The 18,497-nt window shown below is 45.2% G+C and overlaps 4 protein-coding genes across 4 annotated transcripts; 3 read left to right on the top strand and 1 right to left on the bottom strand.

Moving 5' to 3' along the window:
• The first annotated feature begins 237 nt into the window (after positions 1 to 237).
• On the top strand, positions 238 to 2,109 carry LOC111068407 (ichor). The gene has a single exon (XM_022357872.2). The coding sequence runs from the start codon at positions 238 to 240 to the stop codon at positions 2,107 to 2,109; it is 1,872 nt and encodes a 623-aa protein (XP_022213564.1).
• An 8,735-nt stretch (positions 2,110 to 10,844) lies between these two features.
• On the top strand, positions 10,845 to 12,412 carry LOC111068408 (derlin-2). Its single transcript, XM_022357873.2, has 4 exons — positions 10,845 to 11,166; positions 11,272 to 11,628; positions 11,690 to 11,853; positions 11,922 to 12,412. Exons 1-4 carry the CDS (start codon positions 11,080 to 11,082, stop codon positions 12,088 to 12,090), a joined length of 777 nt encoding a protein of 258 aa, XP_022213565.1. The 5' UTR covers positions 10,845 to 11,079; the 3' UTR covers positions 12,091 to 12,412.
• A 109-nt stretch (positions 12,413 to 12,521) lies between these two features.
• Positions 12,522 to 13,140, top strand: LOC111068411 (succinate dehydrogenase assembly factor 3, mitochondrial). The gene is made up of 3 exons (XM_022357875.2): positions 12,522 to 12,672; positions 12,745 to 12,854; positions 12,912 to 13,140. The coding sequence occupies exons 1-3, from the start codon at positions 12,591 to 12,593 to the stop codon at positions 13,113 to 13,115; spliced, it is 396 nt and encodes a 131-aa protein (XP_022213567.1). The 5' UTR covers positions 12,522 to 12,590; the 3' UTR covers positions 13,116 to 13,140.
• LOC111068409 (dihydrofolate reductase) lies at positions 13,103 to 13,830 on the bottom strand. The gene is made up of 2 exons (XM_022357874.2): positions 13,675 to 13,830; positions 13,103 to 13,602 (listed from the first exon to the last, which is right to left on the bottom strand). The coding sequence occupies exons 1-2, from the start codon at positions 13,767 to 13,769 to the stop codon at positions 13,125 to 13,127; spliced, it is 573 nt and encodes a 190-aa protein (XP_022213566.1). The 5' UTR covers positions 13,770 to 13,830; the 3' UTR covers positions 13,103 to 13,124.
• Positions 13,831 to 18,497: the final 4,667 nt, after the last annotated feature.

Genomic DNA, 18,497 nt, shown 5'->3' with positions numbered 1-18,497 from the left:
CTACTCGCATTCTATAAGTAATACCACAACGTAGAGATCCCTGAACTAACACATTTTGTTGGTCAATGCCCGCAGATCACTTGAAACTCCTTTCTTTGCCCAAATGCCATGACTAAATACAATATTTTCTTTCTGTTTTATAATTGCAGTTGAAGCTTGGTTTGGATTGGATTGTTTGAAACGTGCTATTCCAAGGATCGGCAGAAGATTCGTATCGATCGCCTGGGTCCACTGACAATGAAGTTTTGCAGCATGAACGGCCCAAGTGAATCGGAAGTTGAAAGCCTCTTGATGAGTCCCTGCTGGGGACCGCCACAGAACAGCGGCCAGGATCAGTATCTGCTGGATGGGCACAAGCTGCTCCTCGAGCACGACCTGGACTCCCTGCCCAGCGACGCTGATCAGAAGAACTCGCTGGACGTGCTGGACAATCTGCTGCTCAATGGCTCCTCATTGAATGCGCTGTCCGACCTGAAGCCGCTGCCCCCCTTCACCGGCTACACGGGCCACCTGTCCATCAACGGCATCTCGGGCCATCACTACCATGCCATTGCCCAGCGGCTGCCGGACGAGAGCAACAACAATTACATACAGAGCGCCTACCAGGCCAATCCCAATGCCAATCCCACATCGACGACGGCCCAGAGCGGGCCCAACGGCGGTGGCGGTGGCGGTGGGGGGAGTGGCGGCGGGAGCAGCAACTCCTCCAACGAGCACAACATAGTCTCCTCCTCCACCTGCCTGCCCGAGAGCGTACTGAGCGGGGATCCCTGTGCGGACGCCTGCCTGGCAGATGTCAAGCTCTTTGCCGATAGTCAACTAGATTCTAAGCTTTACTCCGTCGCCGACAGTTGTGTGATGAGCGGGCCCGGCGGTGGGGGACCAGGTGGAGCGGGATCGGGCGGCGGGGGACAGGGGAACGGGCCGAGCATAGCCACATTGACGCCGATCGATCAGGTGGCCGACTCGCTGCATGGCAGCGGGGTGCGCATCTACAAGGACCTGACGGAGTACGTGGACATGAACTCCATCGACGATATAGCGGCCATCATTGGATCGGCCATTGCGGACACGACGGTGCCCAATCAGCTGGACAAGGACGATGGCAACGACACGCGGGACAGCTGGATGGATCTCGATGCCTGGATCGACGGCAACTGCATCCAGCAGGAGGGCAAGGTGCTCGTCTCGCAGCAGGACTCGCTGGGCGATTTCATGCTGCCCCACTCGCCCCTGCCCATGCACGCCAGCAGCTCCACACTCCAGAGTCTGCTCAGCCATGGCTACATGCCGCTCCTGCAGAACCGCCTCCAGCACGGTCCCCCCGGCTCTGGAAACAACAACAACAATAATCACTCTCACAATAACAACAACAACTCCTCCTCGGCGACCACGACAGGGACATCAAAGGGGGAGGCGCCCACATCTACCTCATACTGCAATGAACTGTCGGCGGCAACGAGCAGCAGCTGCAGTCCGCCCGGCTCCGTGGTCAGCACCACGGACAACAGCCTGATGATCAATCCCCGCTACCTGTCCAACCAATCGCAGTCCAATCCGAACGGCTCCAATCCCCACCAGCAGCAGGCCGCTTACCAGCTGTCCGGCTCCGGCATGGGACCCCTCAATGGCCCCAACTCGATGAAGGACGGAGGACTCTGCTCCCCGGACATGTTGGGCAACTATCCGCATACGACGACGGCCACCACGACGGGCTCCGAGCTGCGGACGGGCACCCCCAAGGCCAAGCGATCGCGGGCCCAAAAGAAGTCCAGCCAGCAGCACCAACAGCAGCAGCAGCAGTCGCAGCATCAGCAGCAGGGAGACAGTGGCAATGGTCCGTCGACGCCACAGATGAGCGCCATTTCGCCGTCGAGCGTGGGCAGCTTCAGTGCCAGCGATTTGAGTGGCCTTCTGGGCAAAGAGAAGCCCGTGCACCGGTGCAGCATCTGCAATCGGGGATTCCTCAACAAGTCCAACATCAAGGTGCATCTGCGCACCCACACCGGCGAGAAGCCCTTCCGGTGCGATGTCTGCGCCAAGGCCTTCCGCCAGAAGGCGCACTTGCTCAAACATCAACAGATACATAAGAGAATTGGGCGTGACTGACCGAGGCGGCGGCAGGCTCCTCGACAAATATCTTGATCTAGCTGGACCAACAAGAGGCAGAGAGCACGCTCTGAGTGTCTGCATCTGACCCCAGAGGCGGGGAGGGCCCCACTCCAAGGTCAAGTCTAGTCATCCCATCATCAGCAATACGGGTTCTTCTTCTCGGGATCTGGATTGCTCGATCGGTGACTGCTTCTCCTGGCCAAAGGCTTCTCCCAGCCTCTGTGTGCGTGTGTGCCATTGCTTGGCCGGGACAGTGACTGGAGTGGCGCAGGCACTCCGGCCCTTTTCCATACACAGGTCGAGCAATCTCATACACACACTTTTTGATATTCGTTGTTGTTGGTTGCTTTTGATCTCTATTGCCTACTCGTGAAACTATCAGAATTATTTGACAGTACTGAAGAGCAATCCATAAAGAAATACTCGTATAAACTCAACGCGTAAATAGCAGATACATTGAGAAGTTCTGAGTTCTTTTTTTTTATTTCTGTCATTGCTGGAAAAGATTAGTAAAAGGATTATCGAACGGATTTTACGTGAGTTCTGAGTTCCATAGATATTCCCATTGATGGATTTCGAATATGGAAATGGGAATTAGTTTCAAATCAAACCAAAAAGGTTATAGATACAGATATTGTCAGGCTAGCAAACAACATCAACCTACTACCTCCCAGCAGGCAAATGGTAATTGATATCCCTAAGATATACTCGTATGCAATAGTTGAGGCAACGATGGGCCAAAGAGACCACAAGCAATGTAAGAACAACGAAGCGTCCAATTGTCTTTCTGCAACTGTTGTTCTGTTTTGATGCAAATACGCGCACTTCTAGCGACCAAGGTCCTGGCACAGGTAAAATATAAATACATACATACACACATACATACACACATACATATATATATTTAAATCAAAATCTAGAAAATAATACAAATTAAGAGATGGAAATCGAAGTGGAACGGAGCGAAGGAGATGCGAAGTCCCAATTGTATAAAGTTCTGAAATGTTGTCTGTACCTCATCATGTTGAAAACTGTAAAAGTGACGAAGCATACAAATTAAACGTTTAATTTAAAATTAATCAAGCAAGAGCAATACAATTTTAAATTACAATTATTTTATAGTTTCTGTACAAACCAATGGAAGAGCATTACTCGTATTTATACACAAACATTTTCGATTGTAAGATTCAGTAGCGGGCTTGGCAAAATATTATTATTAATAATTAATTTGCAGAATAATCGTAATCGTGGAAATAGAAATATGGAAAATTGTTTAGCAATGTACTCAAGTATACAAAATACGAATACGATTTAATTTAGCTAATATCTTAAAGCGTTGTTAATTTGTTTTTTAAAAAATGTTTGTTGCTAAAGTTTTAAAGTTAATCTTAACCATAATCCTTAAATTATGTATGTTCGATATGCTTGAAATTATTTATGATTAATTAACAATTTTGGAACACCCACACACACACACTCAAACAAATAATAAATTACATTTTAAATATAAATTGAATTAATCTAATTTTAGTTGATGTTAATTCCATGGACAAAAAGCAAAAAACAATATCAATTGTGTTATTTTATTTAGCGTGCAATTTTATTTATTTTGTTCAATACATTTCGATTTGTAAATATTTATTTCGTAATTTTAGCGCCCTATATTTAATTAATTCTATTTAAATAAATACAAATGTCATTCAAAATGTGCAGAAAACAAATTAAGTTCACAATGTGGAAAATGTTTTTTGTATTTTGTATTTGGGAGTTTTATTTCGATCTATTGTTTGGGCGGTTCTAGTAGTTGGCTGTTGGACCTCTAGGCGTATGCGTAATGTATGGAAAGAATTTGGTTTGGTTTTTAAATGCGATTTTTTAGCTTAAGCAATGACTTTTGGGTGTCGCCGCATTGCATATGCCCCACACGGATCGGATCCCATTAGCAACCTCACTGCGTCGCACTGAGGCACGTTCAGCCACAAAATGGAGTAAGTAGCTACAGACCAGACCAGACCCCAAGCCAAGCCAGAGCCCAAGTCGAAACCGCACCGAACAGAAACCAAGAAACCAAACTAAACCAAACCGGCAAGTCGGGTAGAATCATTATATTGACCACAAAGAAAGCCAGTGGAAGAAAGAGTCAAAGAAAGAGGGAGAAGCCCACATAGTGGTATAAGATACATACATACATACATACATACAGACGAGTATATACAAATACAGAGATATAGCCGGAGACGGAGACGGCGACAGAGAATGCCATACATACTGTGCCACTGACCCAATTTCCAAGACTCGTTTCTCGTTTGCCACAGCAGAACCGCAGCGGATTTGAAATGTTAACTCGAAGCAGCAGCAGCAGGAAAACAGATACAAAGATACTTTGCTCTTTCACCGCAGCAAGTCTGGAGGTAGACAACGATATACTGCCTCCATAGGCATGGGGATACGACTCTATAGGAGTGTGTGTGTGTGTGCATGTGAAGTGGAGTCTCGACTTCAGGCGAGTCGGGTTCAGTCTCGCATCCGCATTTCTATGCTGCAGAGTCGCTTCATCTGGTGCTGCTTTTGCTGCCGTTGCTGCTTCGCCTGCTTCTTGATGTATCTGTAACTCGTTTCTGTATCTTGCGCCTTGTATCTGTGGCACTTAAATTTATGCAACATCATGGCAATGTCTCTGATGGTACTGGTATCGTACCCTCCTCATGCCACCCCCCCTTCTGTCCCATCCATGTCTTTCTCTGTCGCTTCGTTTTGTTCTAATCAAACTGTGCTACGTGCTGCGGCTGTCGCGCTGTCATGGGTTAAGTACTCAAGACTCGAAATCTATAAAATTTTATTTCGAGATTTTGGCAACAGAGAACCTAATGATGTAATTTGAAATGCATTAGAAACGGCAGATCTCCTCCAACCCCAACTAAGCCCCCCGATGTTCACTTCTGTGGAATCTCTTTTATCTGTTTTCTTCTCTTCTCCATTTCTAATTAAAGTTTATGTCAATTAAAAGTCATTTTCCACTCATTCATCTTTTATTTTTGGCCACTTAATTGCAGGCGGCAGCTAACAATGTGCCCAAGCATGACCCAGATCGTGCAGACCATGCAGATAACACGGAACAGGGGGAGTCCTACAGATAATCCCACAAATGGCTGAGCAGTCATTTGGGGACTGGAGATGGAGAGTGGGAAAGATGCTCCAAGCTTAGGGTAGAACCATAGCTGGGTAGAGAGCTGGATGGGGAATTAAATTTAATTATGAAATATAATATAATTCATCCAGCAGGACATATTCCCCAATACCCAATTCTCTTTAACATATCATAACAGATATTCACAGGCTAAATATGAAGTTCTGTATTTACTGGCTATTTCCTATACTCAACATCCCCCCACATCTGACTCATCTGGTGGTAAAGTCTTGCTCTCGACCTTTCTAGGCGGCCTCGTCCAGTCGAGACTATTCTCTTTTTCGCGATTCCTCCATTCCCCACACTTCACGGGCAGCAATTGCAGTTTACCGTTTGCTTTGGTTTATTTTTGGCACATGCAGTGGGAGCACCAGCAACAACAACTGCTCCCTCCCTCCCCTCCCCTCCCTCTCCCAATGGCTCCTCATCCTCCTCGCATTCTCTCCTCTTTGTGACAGACGGACAGGATAGTCCAAGGTAAGTTATTTGGAAGGTAGGCAGGCACTTCCGAGCCAAGAAAATCTGTGGAAGCAGCTAAGACCTTTCACCGACAGGAGATCGGGACTGCCTCACCTTATTTTTCCATATACTTTGGGCAAGTCTCTTCTAGTTGTTTTTGTTCAAAATAGCAAATCGGGCGTCGGTCGGCGGTCGGCGGTCGGCGGCGGCGCGGTCGGTCGTGGGTCTGGGTCTGGGTCTTCGTCGCATATTCATATTGTCCAGCAGCTGTTGTTGCTTTTGTTGTTGTTGTTGTTGTTGCTGCTGCGGTTGCTGCTGCTGCTGCTGCCCCTCCTCTGCCTAGGCTGTGTGGCGCAGTTAAAGACACAATGACCTTGGGTGAAAGTTGCTCTCCATTTCTATTTTGTATTTGTTTGTGTGTGTGTGTACTGTTTGTTGTTTGTCTATTTTTTTGTGTGGCACTGTCAATGCTGCTGCTGCTTCTGCTGCTGCTGCCGATGCTGTTGTTGCTAATGTTGTTTTGTTGCTGCTTCTGCTATGCCATTTTTGTACGTACATACAAATGTGCATATATGTATGTATACATACAGTACATAGTGAATGTAGACAAACAGATTTACACATGTTTATACGAAAATAGCTTTACATATATACATACATATGTACATATGTATGTAAGTGCTAACGTTTATGCATACAGGTACAGTGAATGATCAATAATCGGAATACCTTTGTTATCAGCAGCACCACTCAAACGTCATCGAAGTCTCCGTATTTTTTAAATAAAAACAAACATGTACAACAAATATTCAGATATAGATAGATCCAATAGATATTCCAATAGATCTCTCGTCAAATAAGATATGTATTTCCTGGGTAGTTTCCCACTTATTGGACATATTCCTGGATTAGACCCACCCCCGGAACCCATTGTTTCGGGTATCAAACGCCCACTCTACTGTTAGTTTTAACGATTTTGTTTCGTCTCCATATTGGCTTTTGTGACGCCTTTGTGCTCTAACTCGCCATCTCTCTATTTATTTCTTTTCCCCTTTTGTGCTGAAGTTTTGAATACTTTTGCTCTTGATTGAGACTTTGATTGATGCACAGTCAAGCGCATGATGGGGGCAGGGGCAGAGGATGGGTAGAGGCAGAGCCACAAAACAGAACGGAAATGGATCGCGTGCAGGAAGTAGAGGGTGAGAGGAAGTACGACACGGGGCACTGTGTGAATTTCGGATGGACTTGGACTTGTTAAATGCGAAAATGTTGCAATATTCATAATTTATGCATTCGCTTTTTCGGCAATTAAAAAATATAATTCATATCCGAAATTGCAACTTTTGATTTTGCAATATTTTTACCACCCCGGAGCGCCGTCAAGAAACTTTGAGACTTTGTTTCACGCCTCGCCGATCGGCATTGGCTGACCAAGATTCTGACTAGAATAAATCATGTCTGTAATAACATTATAATCAATTATTAATATTTAAGTGTTGTGCTGGTTCTATTATTGTTTTTTTCCCCCGTTTTTACAAACTTTAATTAACTGCAAAAGCAAACAGTGCAGAACGGAAAACTTATGAAATACGCAATTAAACTTGATTATGATTCTGAACCAAAAAACACTCGTAGTAATAAAACTATTACCAACAAAGAAGCATTGCTAACAAGATCAAAGACAAGTGCGAAATAATTGCAGTTGTTGCTAAGAAATTGGAGCTCACAGATCATCCAATAATACTTATATACTCCCATTTTCAATTCGGACACTCTCAGTATAAATAAGTAAGTCGGTAAATGTACACACATATATTTATATTTGGCAATAGTATATTATAGGCCTTATCGTCCAAAATGACACAAAGTTCCGCTCCTGGATCTAGTGATTTGAAGTAAATAAACCCATTGTCTTTAGTGGTGTTTTTTTATATATATTTTATATTTATATATTTATAGATTTTTATAATTATATATATTTTAAAAGGACTCCATTTTCATTCACAAAAATCACTTGAGCTATGGCCCCTTAATGGGTACTCGTACACATTTACATTTACATACATATATATGTATTATTTTTGTTGTCTATAGCGAAAGTCTTTCTGTACGAGGGGGGATATTTCACCATACATAAAATCTGTTGCGTTGTCAAGTTCGTGGTGCATTTTAATGGCACACACGATGGATGGCCTAAAACTGGTTAAGAACGGTTAAAGCCAAACAACAACAAAAAGAAGACGAGGCGACGCGACTGCAATTAATTTACAATGCACAAGAGGCAAGACCAACATCAACAACAACGACCAGCAACAACACTAGAAACAATACCAACAACAAGAAAGTAAAGTTTTGGGGCCGAAGCTATTGATACCCTAGCATATCGATCCGTTGTGCGTATATTTGATTCTGACTTTGGCTTAGATACTACGAGTGCGCATATAAAACCACAATTTGTTAGGTGCCGGGACCGCTTTATGTTCAAAGATTGGATTAAAATCGTAATACCCACTTAAAGGGTAAAGCAACAGACGGCGCGTGATCTATGCGATCAATGGTCAGTGGGGTAGTGACAGTGGGTGAGAAGGGGCGAGCGGTGAGGCAGGGGGACAACCTGGTACAGGGGGAACTGGCTGGTCAGCGACAAGTGACCTCATTTTTATTGGAACCTCTCTCGCGGCCTCTCTTGGTTGCGTGGCATGGCGTGTGTTGTACGTGTTGTTGTGCTGCGTGGTTGTTGCTATTGTTGTTGTTAGTGCTTGTTGTACGTTGTTCTACTTTGAAATTTCACTTTTCAAATGTGAGTTTTATAAGAGTGCTTGTATGCGAGTATGTGTGTGTTAGTGAGTATATTTATGCTGAAGAGCACTCAAAATAATTAATAGTACAATTTTGCTATGAGAGTTAAATTCAATGTTATTTCCTTGCAAGTTTGCGGCTTAAGTCATTCGAATGCAGCTGCAATTTGCATACAAAAAAAAAAACTAAAGCGGAAATATCACCCCAAGAGAGGAAGGAAGGAGCAGAAGAATTAAAAAAGTCACATTATGGGAAGCTAAATGATACTTACTTAAACACCAAGAAAAGACTCAAAAATATATCTCATGATATATTTATATTAATATCGCCAGTCCAGAAATGATCCATTTCTTGGAAGTATGGTTGATTTTTATCCGATTTATATCTAATCGTTAATATTCTAGCGAAAAATTTGCTGAACCAGGTCATTTTCAAGTAATATGTACGTTGGTGGTAGCCCCGGCGGGGGCCCCACGATGGCGCGGGGGTGGCGGGGGGGGGGGGGGGGGGGGGGGGGGGGGGCCCGGGGGGGGGGCGGGGGGGGGGGGGGGGGGGGGGGGGGGGCCCGGGGGGCCCCGGCGCCGGCGGGGCCGGGGGGGGCCGGGGGGGGGGGGCGGGCCCGGGGGGGCGCGGGGGCGGGGCCGGGGGGGGGACGCGGGGGGGGGGGCCGATGTATGTATGTAATTACTCATAGATTGGTAAAGAATAACTGTTTTTATAAGTTAAATATCAGTCCAGGTCCGACACCACCCACAGCTTCATCAGATCAAAAATAACTACTATTTGGACACTAGTTTGATCTTCCTCTAACCAAGATTATCTCCCATAGTGCAGACGTATACCTGCAGCTGTATGCTTTTAATGAATCCATCGAGTCAGTCAGTGGATTTTTAAGCAAATGTCATACCGGCTGCTCAACCCGAAAGAGCAACGGACAAAAGCAAGGCAACTTCAATGACGATTTAACCTCAAACTTCAAAGTGTCACTGTCATGGCCCTTTTTACTACTCTGCAGCCAAACAGCAAAAGCAGCAACAACAAAGTCGTAGTCGCCATAACCTGTTGGCAATTCAGTTTATGACTTTTTTGCCTGTCCCACGGTGGGCAAAATTCAACAAAACCGAACGACAAGCAGTAACGGCTGCACTTTTCAGCTTTCACCACGTCTGTGTTCCACTGTGCAGGCGCACGTATACGTATTGCCACCAAAAAGTGGGTCAACATGAAACAAGCCAGAAAAAAAGTGGAAAAAAGCAGCAGCAGCAGCAGCCGAGCCAGAGTCAGAAACAACTACAAAGCGGCAAAATCACGCTGACGAACGGCTCGTAGCGGCTGGGAGCAAGAGAGATGGCATGGCAGCAACAACTTACTTGTTGAATTGCCTTGTGCTTGGAGCGGGTTGTAGATTTATTTTTTGGGGGTTTGGCCTTTTTGGAATTTATGTAAAGTTTGCGACGCTGGAATGGAGCAAAGGTGGCGCAGGCGCCTGGGGTGTGTGAGTGGGTGTGAGCAGCAGCCAAAAGCCGGGTTTATGTGTGTAACTGTACATTTATGCAGCAAAAATTCAGCGGCTTGAAAAGTTTTTTAATGATTTACCCATTTTAAATGACCGCCAAACTATACAAAGCGCCATCTTTTGCGGAGGTGCGGTACCACATGGGTGTTTTTTGTTTGTTTGTTTGCAGTATTTTTACAATTCTAGAGATGGACCAAACAGCAAGGATCGATGTTCATATCTTTGGTTGGTAAACTAGTCTAGACTGGACGACTGCATTAAAGATGGAACAGCAAGAAGAATATAATTCACAAGAAGTATGAACTTGGTGTATACAAAGTGCCATACTAAACAAATAAGTCCTTTATAGCAGTCCATAAAACAAGCCAGATTGTAGAAAATTGATTCATCTATCTGATAAAATTATATTTTTAGTTGTTAAAGTCCTAACTAGCTAGTAATATTAAATCGAATATCAAAATTGATGAAAATGATTTTCCGCGGTATATCTACGGTATATTTTGATAATGACAGGGTCTATTTTGGTATATTTGAGGGTATTTTTTAGGATTTGTATGTATGTATGTGCGCTAAAGTTTAATGTGTTTCCACTTGTCTTCACAACTTTACCGCAAAGATTGCACGATACTGATGGCTTGTCCATTTTTGTATAAAACTTTTTTATCTTGTTACGTGGTCGACCTAAAAATATCGATTCTTGATATAAAAATATCATACCAATACTATCGTATCAAAAATAAAAATATCACCTATATCGATATATTGATATAATATCAACAGTCCGATATAAAAATAAAAACATTTTTATCTTTTCGGTCTAAATGTGCCCAAAATAAACGAATTCTATTTCTGATTGTCAGCCTAGGCAAATCCGACATTCGTCGTGGGGATATTTTGACGCAGCAAATGTGAACGCAAAGTGGCGGGCAGACAACAACAAAACGCACAAATCAAGGACCAGACCAGGAATTTCCATACTGTGACTCCAGTGGAAGCCAGCGACGCCATGAATGCTCTGCGGCAGTTCTATCTGGAGATCCCGGTCGTCACCAGGGCCTACACAACGGTCTGCGTGCTCACAACGCTGGCGGTGGTAAGTCGTTGTCCCGATTCAGGCCGTCGCCTCCAGTGGGGTGGGTGACGTGTACCCTCCAATCTGTTTTTTAACCTTTTTGTTGTTGCCGCTCCTCTCCTTCAGCATCTGGATCTGGTGTCGCCGCTACAGCTGTACTTTAATCCCACGCTGATTGTGCGCAAATTCCAAATTTGGCGACTTGCCACCACATTCCTGTACTTTGGAACCATCGGCATTACCTTCTTTTTCAATATGGTGTTCACATACCGCTACTGCCGAATGCTGGAGGACGGCTCCTTTCGCGGGCGCAGCTCGGACTTTGTCATGATGTTCATCTTTGGCGGCGTGCTGATGACGTTCTTTGGCATCTTTGTCAACCTGTTGTTCCTGGGCCAAGCCTTCACTCTGATGCTGGTGTATGTGTGGTCGCGACGCAATCCTTCGGTGCCCATGAACTTTTTCGGCGTGCTCAACTTTCAGGTGAGTCCGAGAGGTCTTTGAGAATATGCCGTCCATTGGTGTACTAATCCTCTGGGGATAGGCTCCCTATCTTCCCTGGGTTCTGCTCTGCTGCTCCATGATTCTGGGCAATACGGTTTGGGTGGACATCATTGGCATGGGCGTGGGCCACATCTACTATGTGCTGGAGGATGTATATCCAACACTCTCCAATGGATACAGACTGATCAAGACTCCATATTTTCTGTAAGTGCTAATCTACCTCACTACTACTTAACGTGTACTACTACTAAACGTGGATCCTTCGCTTTTAGAAAACGGCTTTTTAACGAGCACATTGAGCGCAACTACCAGGCAGCCGCACAGGATCGTCCCGGCGGTTTTCCATGGGGCGGCGAGGGTGGTGAGCCATTGCTAGTCCAGAACGGAGGGCAGCCGGAGCCGGCGGATCAGGAGCCACCGGCTGCAGCGGCGCCGCAATAACGAAACTGAATTGTTACAAAATTGTTTTCTATTCTAACGACGACAATGTTGTGTACCCCTCCGCCGCCACCCATTTGGTGCTTGGTATCATTAGGCGTATAGTATTGAGAGAGGCGTGCAATAGATAGCCAAAGTTAATTCAAAGTGTGGGCGTGTATATAATTTATTGGGTTATTTTCTGATGCAGAGTCCAATACACACGCCACTAAATGTAATTTAAATTTGACCCTAAGAGATGCATTCATGATAGATTGAACGTTACACTGCACATGTGATTATATATATACAGACATGCTACAAATAAACGAAATTGAAAGAGTAACATAACGCTTTAAAATCATGAACTCAACCCTCCTAACTTATTAATGCGCTCCTGTACTGCAGGGACGCCATCTAGCGTTTGTTTTTGGCCGATCAGCTGTTTTGCTTTGCTTTAATTTCAATTTGTATTTCACTTTCTGTTGACTTGACTGATATAAATTGTTTTATTTATAAAAAAAATGTCAAATCTTGTGATAAATCAACTGACGCATCCGCAGCGCGTTCGCTTGCTCTACAAAACCATTCTGCGACTGCATCGAGGTGAGTGAGTTCCACAAATGGCTTGCATATTGCTGAGCGCATAAATTTCATCCAGATTGGTGTTACTTCTAGGAATGCCCACAGAATTGCGTGCCCTCGGCGATGGCTATGTTCGGGACGAATTCAAGAGACATCTAAAGTGCAATCCCATGGAGTCACAGCTCTTTATGACAGAATGGGCCGTAAGTTTTACGTAATTACCAAGCGACGAGCATCGCAACTGACAATTCTTTACCCAGCGCTATGCCTCTACAATTACCAAGCAGCTGGGACTGCGGGGCAAGCCCAAGGGAGAGCTGGGAGAGGAAATGGATCCCAATGCAGTGGAAATGCTCAAAGATGACCAGGTGGTGCAGCTCTACGAGCTCATGCTAGCCGCCAAGGGACTGGAGGGCGATACAATCACGGCAGACGATGTGCGCGGCAGTAGTAAAAGCAAATAAATTGGTTTATTATTCTCGTTTTTCCAATACCTTGTACTCATACTTAATTCCGTTCTCTTCCTGCACGCCTAGGGGCGTGTCCGCGTCGGGCGACACCTCACGGAAGCCGTCGGGTATGCTAGGAAAGAAGGTGTCACACTCAAAGTTCTGCTGGATTTTGGTTATATAAAGGCGGTTGCAACGGGGCGAGGCCATGGCCTCCTCGTACACCCCACTACCGCCCACGATCCAGACGTTCTCAATTTGGTCGCGCAAGGTCTCTGCTTCCAGATGCTTCATGGCTTCCTCTAGGCTGGGGCACAATACCACATCACTCGGAAGCTCTGCTGGCTGCAGCGTGGTGCTCAACACAATGTTCAAACGCTCTGGCAGAGGACGCTTACTGGCGGGCACTCCGAAATATGTCTTTCTGCCCATGATTACCACATTGCGTTTGTTGGGATCGCTGGTCCGCTTGGTGGTGCGACTAAAGTACTTTAGCTCGGACCTGCAGTGGTAAGGTTAGGTTAGGTTCCCAGAGATATAAGCACACAGACAATATAATCACAAACTTACTTACTTTAAACGCCATGGCAGATCTCCCTTAAGGCCAATGCCAAAGTTCTCGCAAACCGCGACAATTAGATTAAAGCGCAACATCATTTTGCCTGTCATTTAGTGAATGTGGTATCCCATGCAGCTAAATCAGCGTAAAAATCGGAATCAAATTTAAAAAAAACAATGTGAACACCTGGTGTTCGCATTTTGGCGCCATTTTTTGCCGATATTCGATACTTTGCTCGTTTTATTATACCACTAACCATACAGTATATATGTAGATTTGCCAGTTCATACACCGAACGTGTCGAGCTGAGTTTTCTGTCCCAGGTCCCCAGGTCTTCGGCTGCTGGACCTGAGACGTTTTTCGACATGTTCAATTCATGACGAGATACGAAAGCAAGCCGAATAGGTCGATTTTGGTTTTAAAATTTAATTTATTTGTTTGTATTTACAGTGGGACCCAGCCGAAAAGAGGTGGCAAAATTAAAATATTTATTTAAAATAAATGTACACATCTAGTAGAACATTTTCCAGAGCTTTAGCGAATCTAATTTTCAAGATAATATACTGTATGGTTAGTGGTGCCGGTCAAGGCGCTCGAGCCGGTCAAGTCCCCTTTAATCGGCGATTCCGCTGAATGTTGGCGGCAATTGTGAAGGAAGAAGTCCGTAAGGAATCTTCTGCGGCTTGCAGAAGACTGTCAATCCGCTGCCGAAATGGAAGTGGAGACAGCTGCGCCTGCAGATCCAGCTCCAGTAGCTCGCTGCGGAAATTGCGCAAATGCCATGTAATAACCAATATTCGCAACATATTTTCATAATAAACAAATGTACTGTAAACGACTCACTCCAAGTTGAGCCGCACAGGTGCCGTGGTCGACACAGACTCGGACCTGGAGACCGTGCTCTCGGTAACGAAGACGGAGAAAGATAGCCTTCTCCGCTCCCCGGAACCAGGCTCCAGCTCCCTGCGTAGGGAAGGGCCGAAGCGTTCCAAGGAGGGGTTGAAGGCAAAGGCACAATACAAAGCGGCCCTCAAGATCCTGTGCCAGCTCCAGGGCAGGAACGACCTCTCTGAAGAGGAGAAGGCCAAACTGGCCTGGGCCGAGCAGAGGGTAGAAGAGGGACGGCTGCAGAGAGTGCCATCAAGGACACTCCGGTGAGCAAGCGGCAACGCAGGCCCAAGGTGGCAGGCTCCACACCAAGACAGGTGAAGAAATCCCAGCTGAAAGCGAAGGTCATTGATGTGACCAAACGACACTTAATCGTGGCACTCATTGATCGGAGCGACGGGAACGGAAAAATAACGGCGGCGCGGTGAAGACGGTGCACGCGCGGCTCGTGGATGCGCTGTTTACTCGAATGGAGGAGGACCCAACGGCCCCCATGCCCACGTTCGATGGTGCAGGGTGGCTGAACGGGGTCAATATACTTAAATGTATTGACGACCCCCCACTCAAGTGGCTGACGCAAACGGTCTGCCAATTGGAAGAGTTGTGGGAGGGGACCAAGCTGGAGGTGGTGGACATGGAGCTAATCCCGTCCATAGCAAAGGCAAAGGTACTCTTCCCCATCGCCATTCAAGGGGACCGTGCGCTGAAGCTACTACAGCGGCAGAACCCTGATGTGCCAACGGCGAACTGTAGGATACTGCACATCGGGAGCCCATTACCCAATGAGGGGGGCCAGAGTGCGATCATACTGATCAGCAAGGAGACAGAAGACCTGCTGTACCCAAGATACGGGAAGATGGCGTGGGGGATGGGCAGTGTTTACCTGCGGCTGAAAAAGCGCCACCCCGAAGATAAGGATGCACACTCTGCAGGCGGGCGAGGTGGAGAAGGACCTTGGTCTGGACACCAGATGTCGGGCCCGCCGACATAGCCTTAGTCCAGGAGCCATGGGTTGCATCAGGCAATGCTGTGGCCGGACTAAAGTCCTCAAATTTTCACGTGTTCTATCCACCATCGGTAAGCAGGAACAGAACCGCCGTACTCGTACGAAGGGGAATCCATGCTTATCTTATGTCTCATTACAGCACTGACGATCTGACCGTGGTGATGCTAGAAAGTAAGGAAAGGCGCCTGATGGTAGCATCCTGCTACATGGCACACGACAGGCCAGCTCCATCTGAAGAGTTGAGGCATCTAGTGGCAGAAGCCAGCCCGAAATACCAGCAACTTCTCGTCGGTACGGACGCAAACGCACATCACAACGTGTGGGGAAGGCCCGACATCAACGATAGAGGCGAGTCACTTCTAGACTTCATACTATTGACTAACCTAGATGTAGCAAACGTAGGAGAGGAATACACCTTCGTAGGTCCCACCTCTTCAAACGTGCTAGATTTAACACTCGTAACGGCAAAGAGTACTTTGGTATCTGGCTGGAGAGTCCTTGAAAGACCATCCTTCTCAGACCACAAGTACATTCAGTTCAAGTTCAAATTTAAACACTCTCCGAAGATAACTGTCTATAGAAACCCCCGGAACACAAACTGGGAAAAGTTTAAAAAGACAGTTACCTCGAAGCTCGCGACTCGTCCGGGCACAGTGAAATCCCCAGAAGAAATAGAATCGTCCCTAGAGACCCTCTCCAAGGAACTACTGGATGCGTACCACGCAGCATGCCCACCCTCGAGAACGAAAAAGAGAACCAAACCACTCTGGTGGAACCGGGACTTATCGCTTCAAAGAAACAACCTCAAAGAATTCTTCAAAATCGCCAAACTGGCGAACGATGTGATAATCAATGAGGAATACAATCAATCAACCTCTGGATAAAGAACCTTCTAAGTTGTAGGCGGCTGTATTCAGAGTGGGGCACCGCTTCCATGGTGAAAGGGGCACACAGAGGCACACCGCAGGGTGGGGTCCTCTCGCCCCTCCTGTGGAACCTGGTGGTCGACGACTTGGATTTGACTAGTTAGGCAGCAAATAGTTTTTAAAAAATTATGCGTTCGACATTCGATCAGCTGTGACCATTTAAAGTGAACATATGTTTTCGTAGGTACATCATCAAATTTTCCCGCTATTTTTTACACTCCAAAGTTGTTGCTTGCAAATACTTAAATTGATTGTTTTCATATTTGTTTTGGTTTCTATTGTTTTCAACATATTACTAATTAAAAAAATTAGCTGTTGCTTTGCGTATGTGCTGTATACCAAACGCGCGTAAATTGAGCACACCAACTTTGGCGTCTTTTTCGACATCGTGGACTGTAACTGCCAATCGACCGGATTCGACTCAATTTTTTTCTATTTATTAATGTGGCTAATTGCTTTTGTAAGTTTGAAATTTAGGCTGCAATACACGGCAAGTTTTTGACACAGCTATCTTTTAAGGCACGATGTCAGTTTGCAAGCGCACTCTTTTCTTGGTGTGGCTGGCGGAAGATGACTTCGAAAATTTTAGACAAAACCAAATATAATGAAAACGAGCTACAAGAAATCAAAAAACGTTTATGAAATTTTACCAGCAAACTGATGGAAAAATGGAAGAGGGCTTTTAGGGTCCGTGAGTGCTTTGAGAAACAAAGTAAAGAATGGTTGGATGGGATGCTCTTCCTTGCAGAGATAAAAGATCAAACTCTAACAGGACGACCTGTTAAAGACTTCGGTGAATGCCACACAAAAAATAAGACGCTTAAAGTATCAGAGATATTTGAAAATAGTACATGCGGACAGCTTATGGCGGCAGCACGAGTCAGTTTGTATAAGGCTTGAAAACGAAGAGCTTCTCAAGTGCTGTCCATGCTGGATACTGATTCAAAAAAAGTTAAGAAATGCGTTGAATCAAGCACTCAACTTCCAATTAAATATACTCCAGTTGAAGCGTTAGCACTATACATTGATGGAGGTCTCACGAAAAACTCGTACAAGCATATGCAAGCTGGCACAAAAAAGCGGAAAGCCAACGTCTTTCCGAGCTATTAAGCGATCCGATCTGCAAAAACACGTTGCTATCCTGATATTGTCGAAATAACAGAATGTTCTGCTGAAGTACCTTTGCAAGAGTTACTGCATCATACAATTATGAGGATTGTCGAAGGAAACGAGAATGCATTTATTGTAGAAAAAGAAAATTATGAAACGCTTTCTGCAATTTATAAATGGGGATGTGACGGCAACAGCGGGCATTCAAGCTATCGGCAAAACTATAGCAGCCTCGAAAATAAAATTTTCGATGAAAACTTGTTTGCTATCTGCATTGTACCTCTGCAGGTACAGCGAGGTACTTCAATAATTTGGAAAAATGAACGCCCTTCTTCGACTCGTTATTGCAAGCCAATAAAAATAATTTTTGAAAAGGAGACTGCAGACTTAATTTGTAAAGAGGTGGAAAATATGAAGACCCAAATATCCAATCTAACGCCAACATCACTTTCTTATTTTCAAGTTGAGCATAATTTGCAAATGACTATGATTGATGGCAAAACCTTTAGCGTTATTGCAGAAACATTAGCACAAACATGCGGAATTTGTAAAGCATCGCCCAAAGACAAGAACAATTTAAGACTGATTAAAAACCTCTCCACAAATGAAACCTTGTATAAGTTTGGTTAGTCAACTTTACAAGCTTGGATTCGATGCTTTGAGTGCATGATTCATATTGCTTATCGACTTCCTATCAAAAAGTGGCAGGTTCGTGGTTCCGACAAAGAAATTGTCAATAGACACAAAAGCGAAATCCTTAGTAAGTTTAGAGCTGAAATGGCATTATTATTGGATATTCCGATGCCTGGTTCCAGGAATACAAATAATGGAAACACCGCTAGACGTTTTTTTTGAAAATCCAAAAATGTCAGCTAGAATAACAGGCGTAAGTGAAGACCTTATTCACA

Source organism: Drosophila obscura, unplaced genomic scaffold (genome assembly GCF_018151105.1).
Source record: "Drosophila obscura isolate BZ-5 IFL unplaced genomic scaffold, ASM1815110v1 contig_4, whole genome shotgun sequence".
NCBI classification, from domain to species: Eukaryota; Metazoa; Arthropoda; class Insecta; order Diptera; family Drosophilidae; genus Drosophila; species Drosophila obscura.
The sequence above is the reverse complement of the archived record's forward strand: the minus strand, read 5'-3'. Positions and strand labels throughout refer to the sequence as shown.

Coding starts and splice junctions, on each gene's coding strand:
- LOC111068411 (XM_022357875.2), top strand. CDS start 12,591: ATGTCAAATCTTGTGATAAATCAACTGACGCATCCGCAGCGCGTTCGC. Junction 12,673..12,744: donor CATTCTGCGACTGCATCGAG/GTGAGTGAGTTC, acceptor TGTTACTTCTAG/GAATGCCCACAGAATTGCGT. Junction 12,855..12,911: donor TCTTTATGACAGAATGGGCC/GTAAGTTTTACG, acceptor TTCTTTACCCAG/CGCTATGCCTCTACAATTAC.
- LOC111068409 (XM_022357874.2), bottom strand. CDS start 13,769: ATGACAGGCAAAATGATGTTGCGCTTTAATCTAATTGTCGCGGTTTGC. Junction 13,603..13,674: donor GATCTGCCATGGCGTTTAAA/GTAAGTAAGTTT, acceptor TTACCACTGCAG/GTCCGAGCTAAAGTACTTTA.
- LOC111068407 (XM_022357872.2), top strand. CDS start 238: ATGAAGTTTTGCAGCATGAACGGCCCAAGTGAATCGGAAGTTGAAAGC.
- LOC111068408 (XM_022357873.2), top strand. CDS start 11,080: ATGAATGCTCTGCGGCAGTTCTATCTGGAGATCCCGGTCGTCACCAGG. Junction 11,167..11,271: donor TGCTCACAACGCTGGCGGTG/GTAAGTCGTTGT, acceptor CCTCTCCTTCAG/CATCTGGATCTGGTGTCGCC. Junction 11,854..11,921: donor ATCAAGACTCCATATTTTCT/GTAAGTGCTAAT, acceptor CTTCGCTTTTAG/AAAACGGCTTTTTAACGAGC.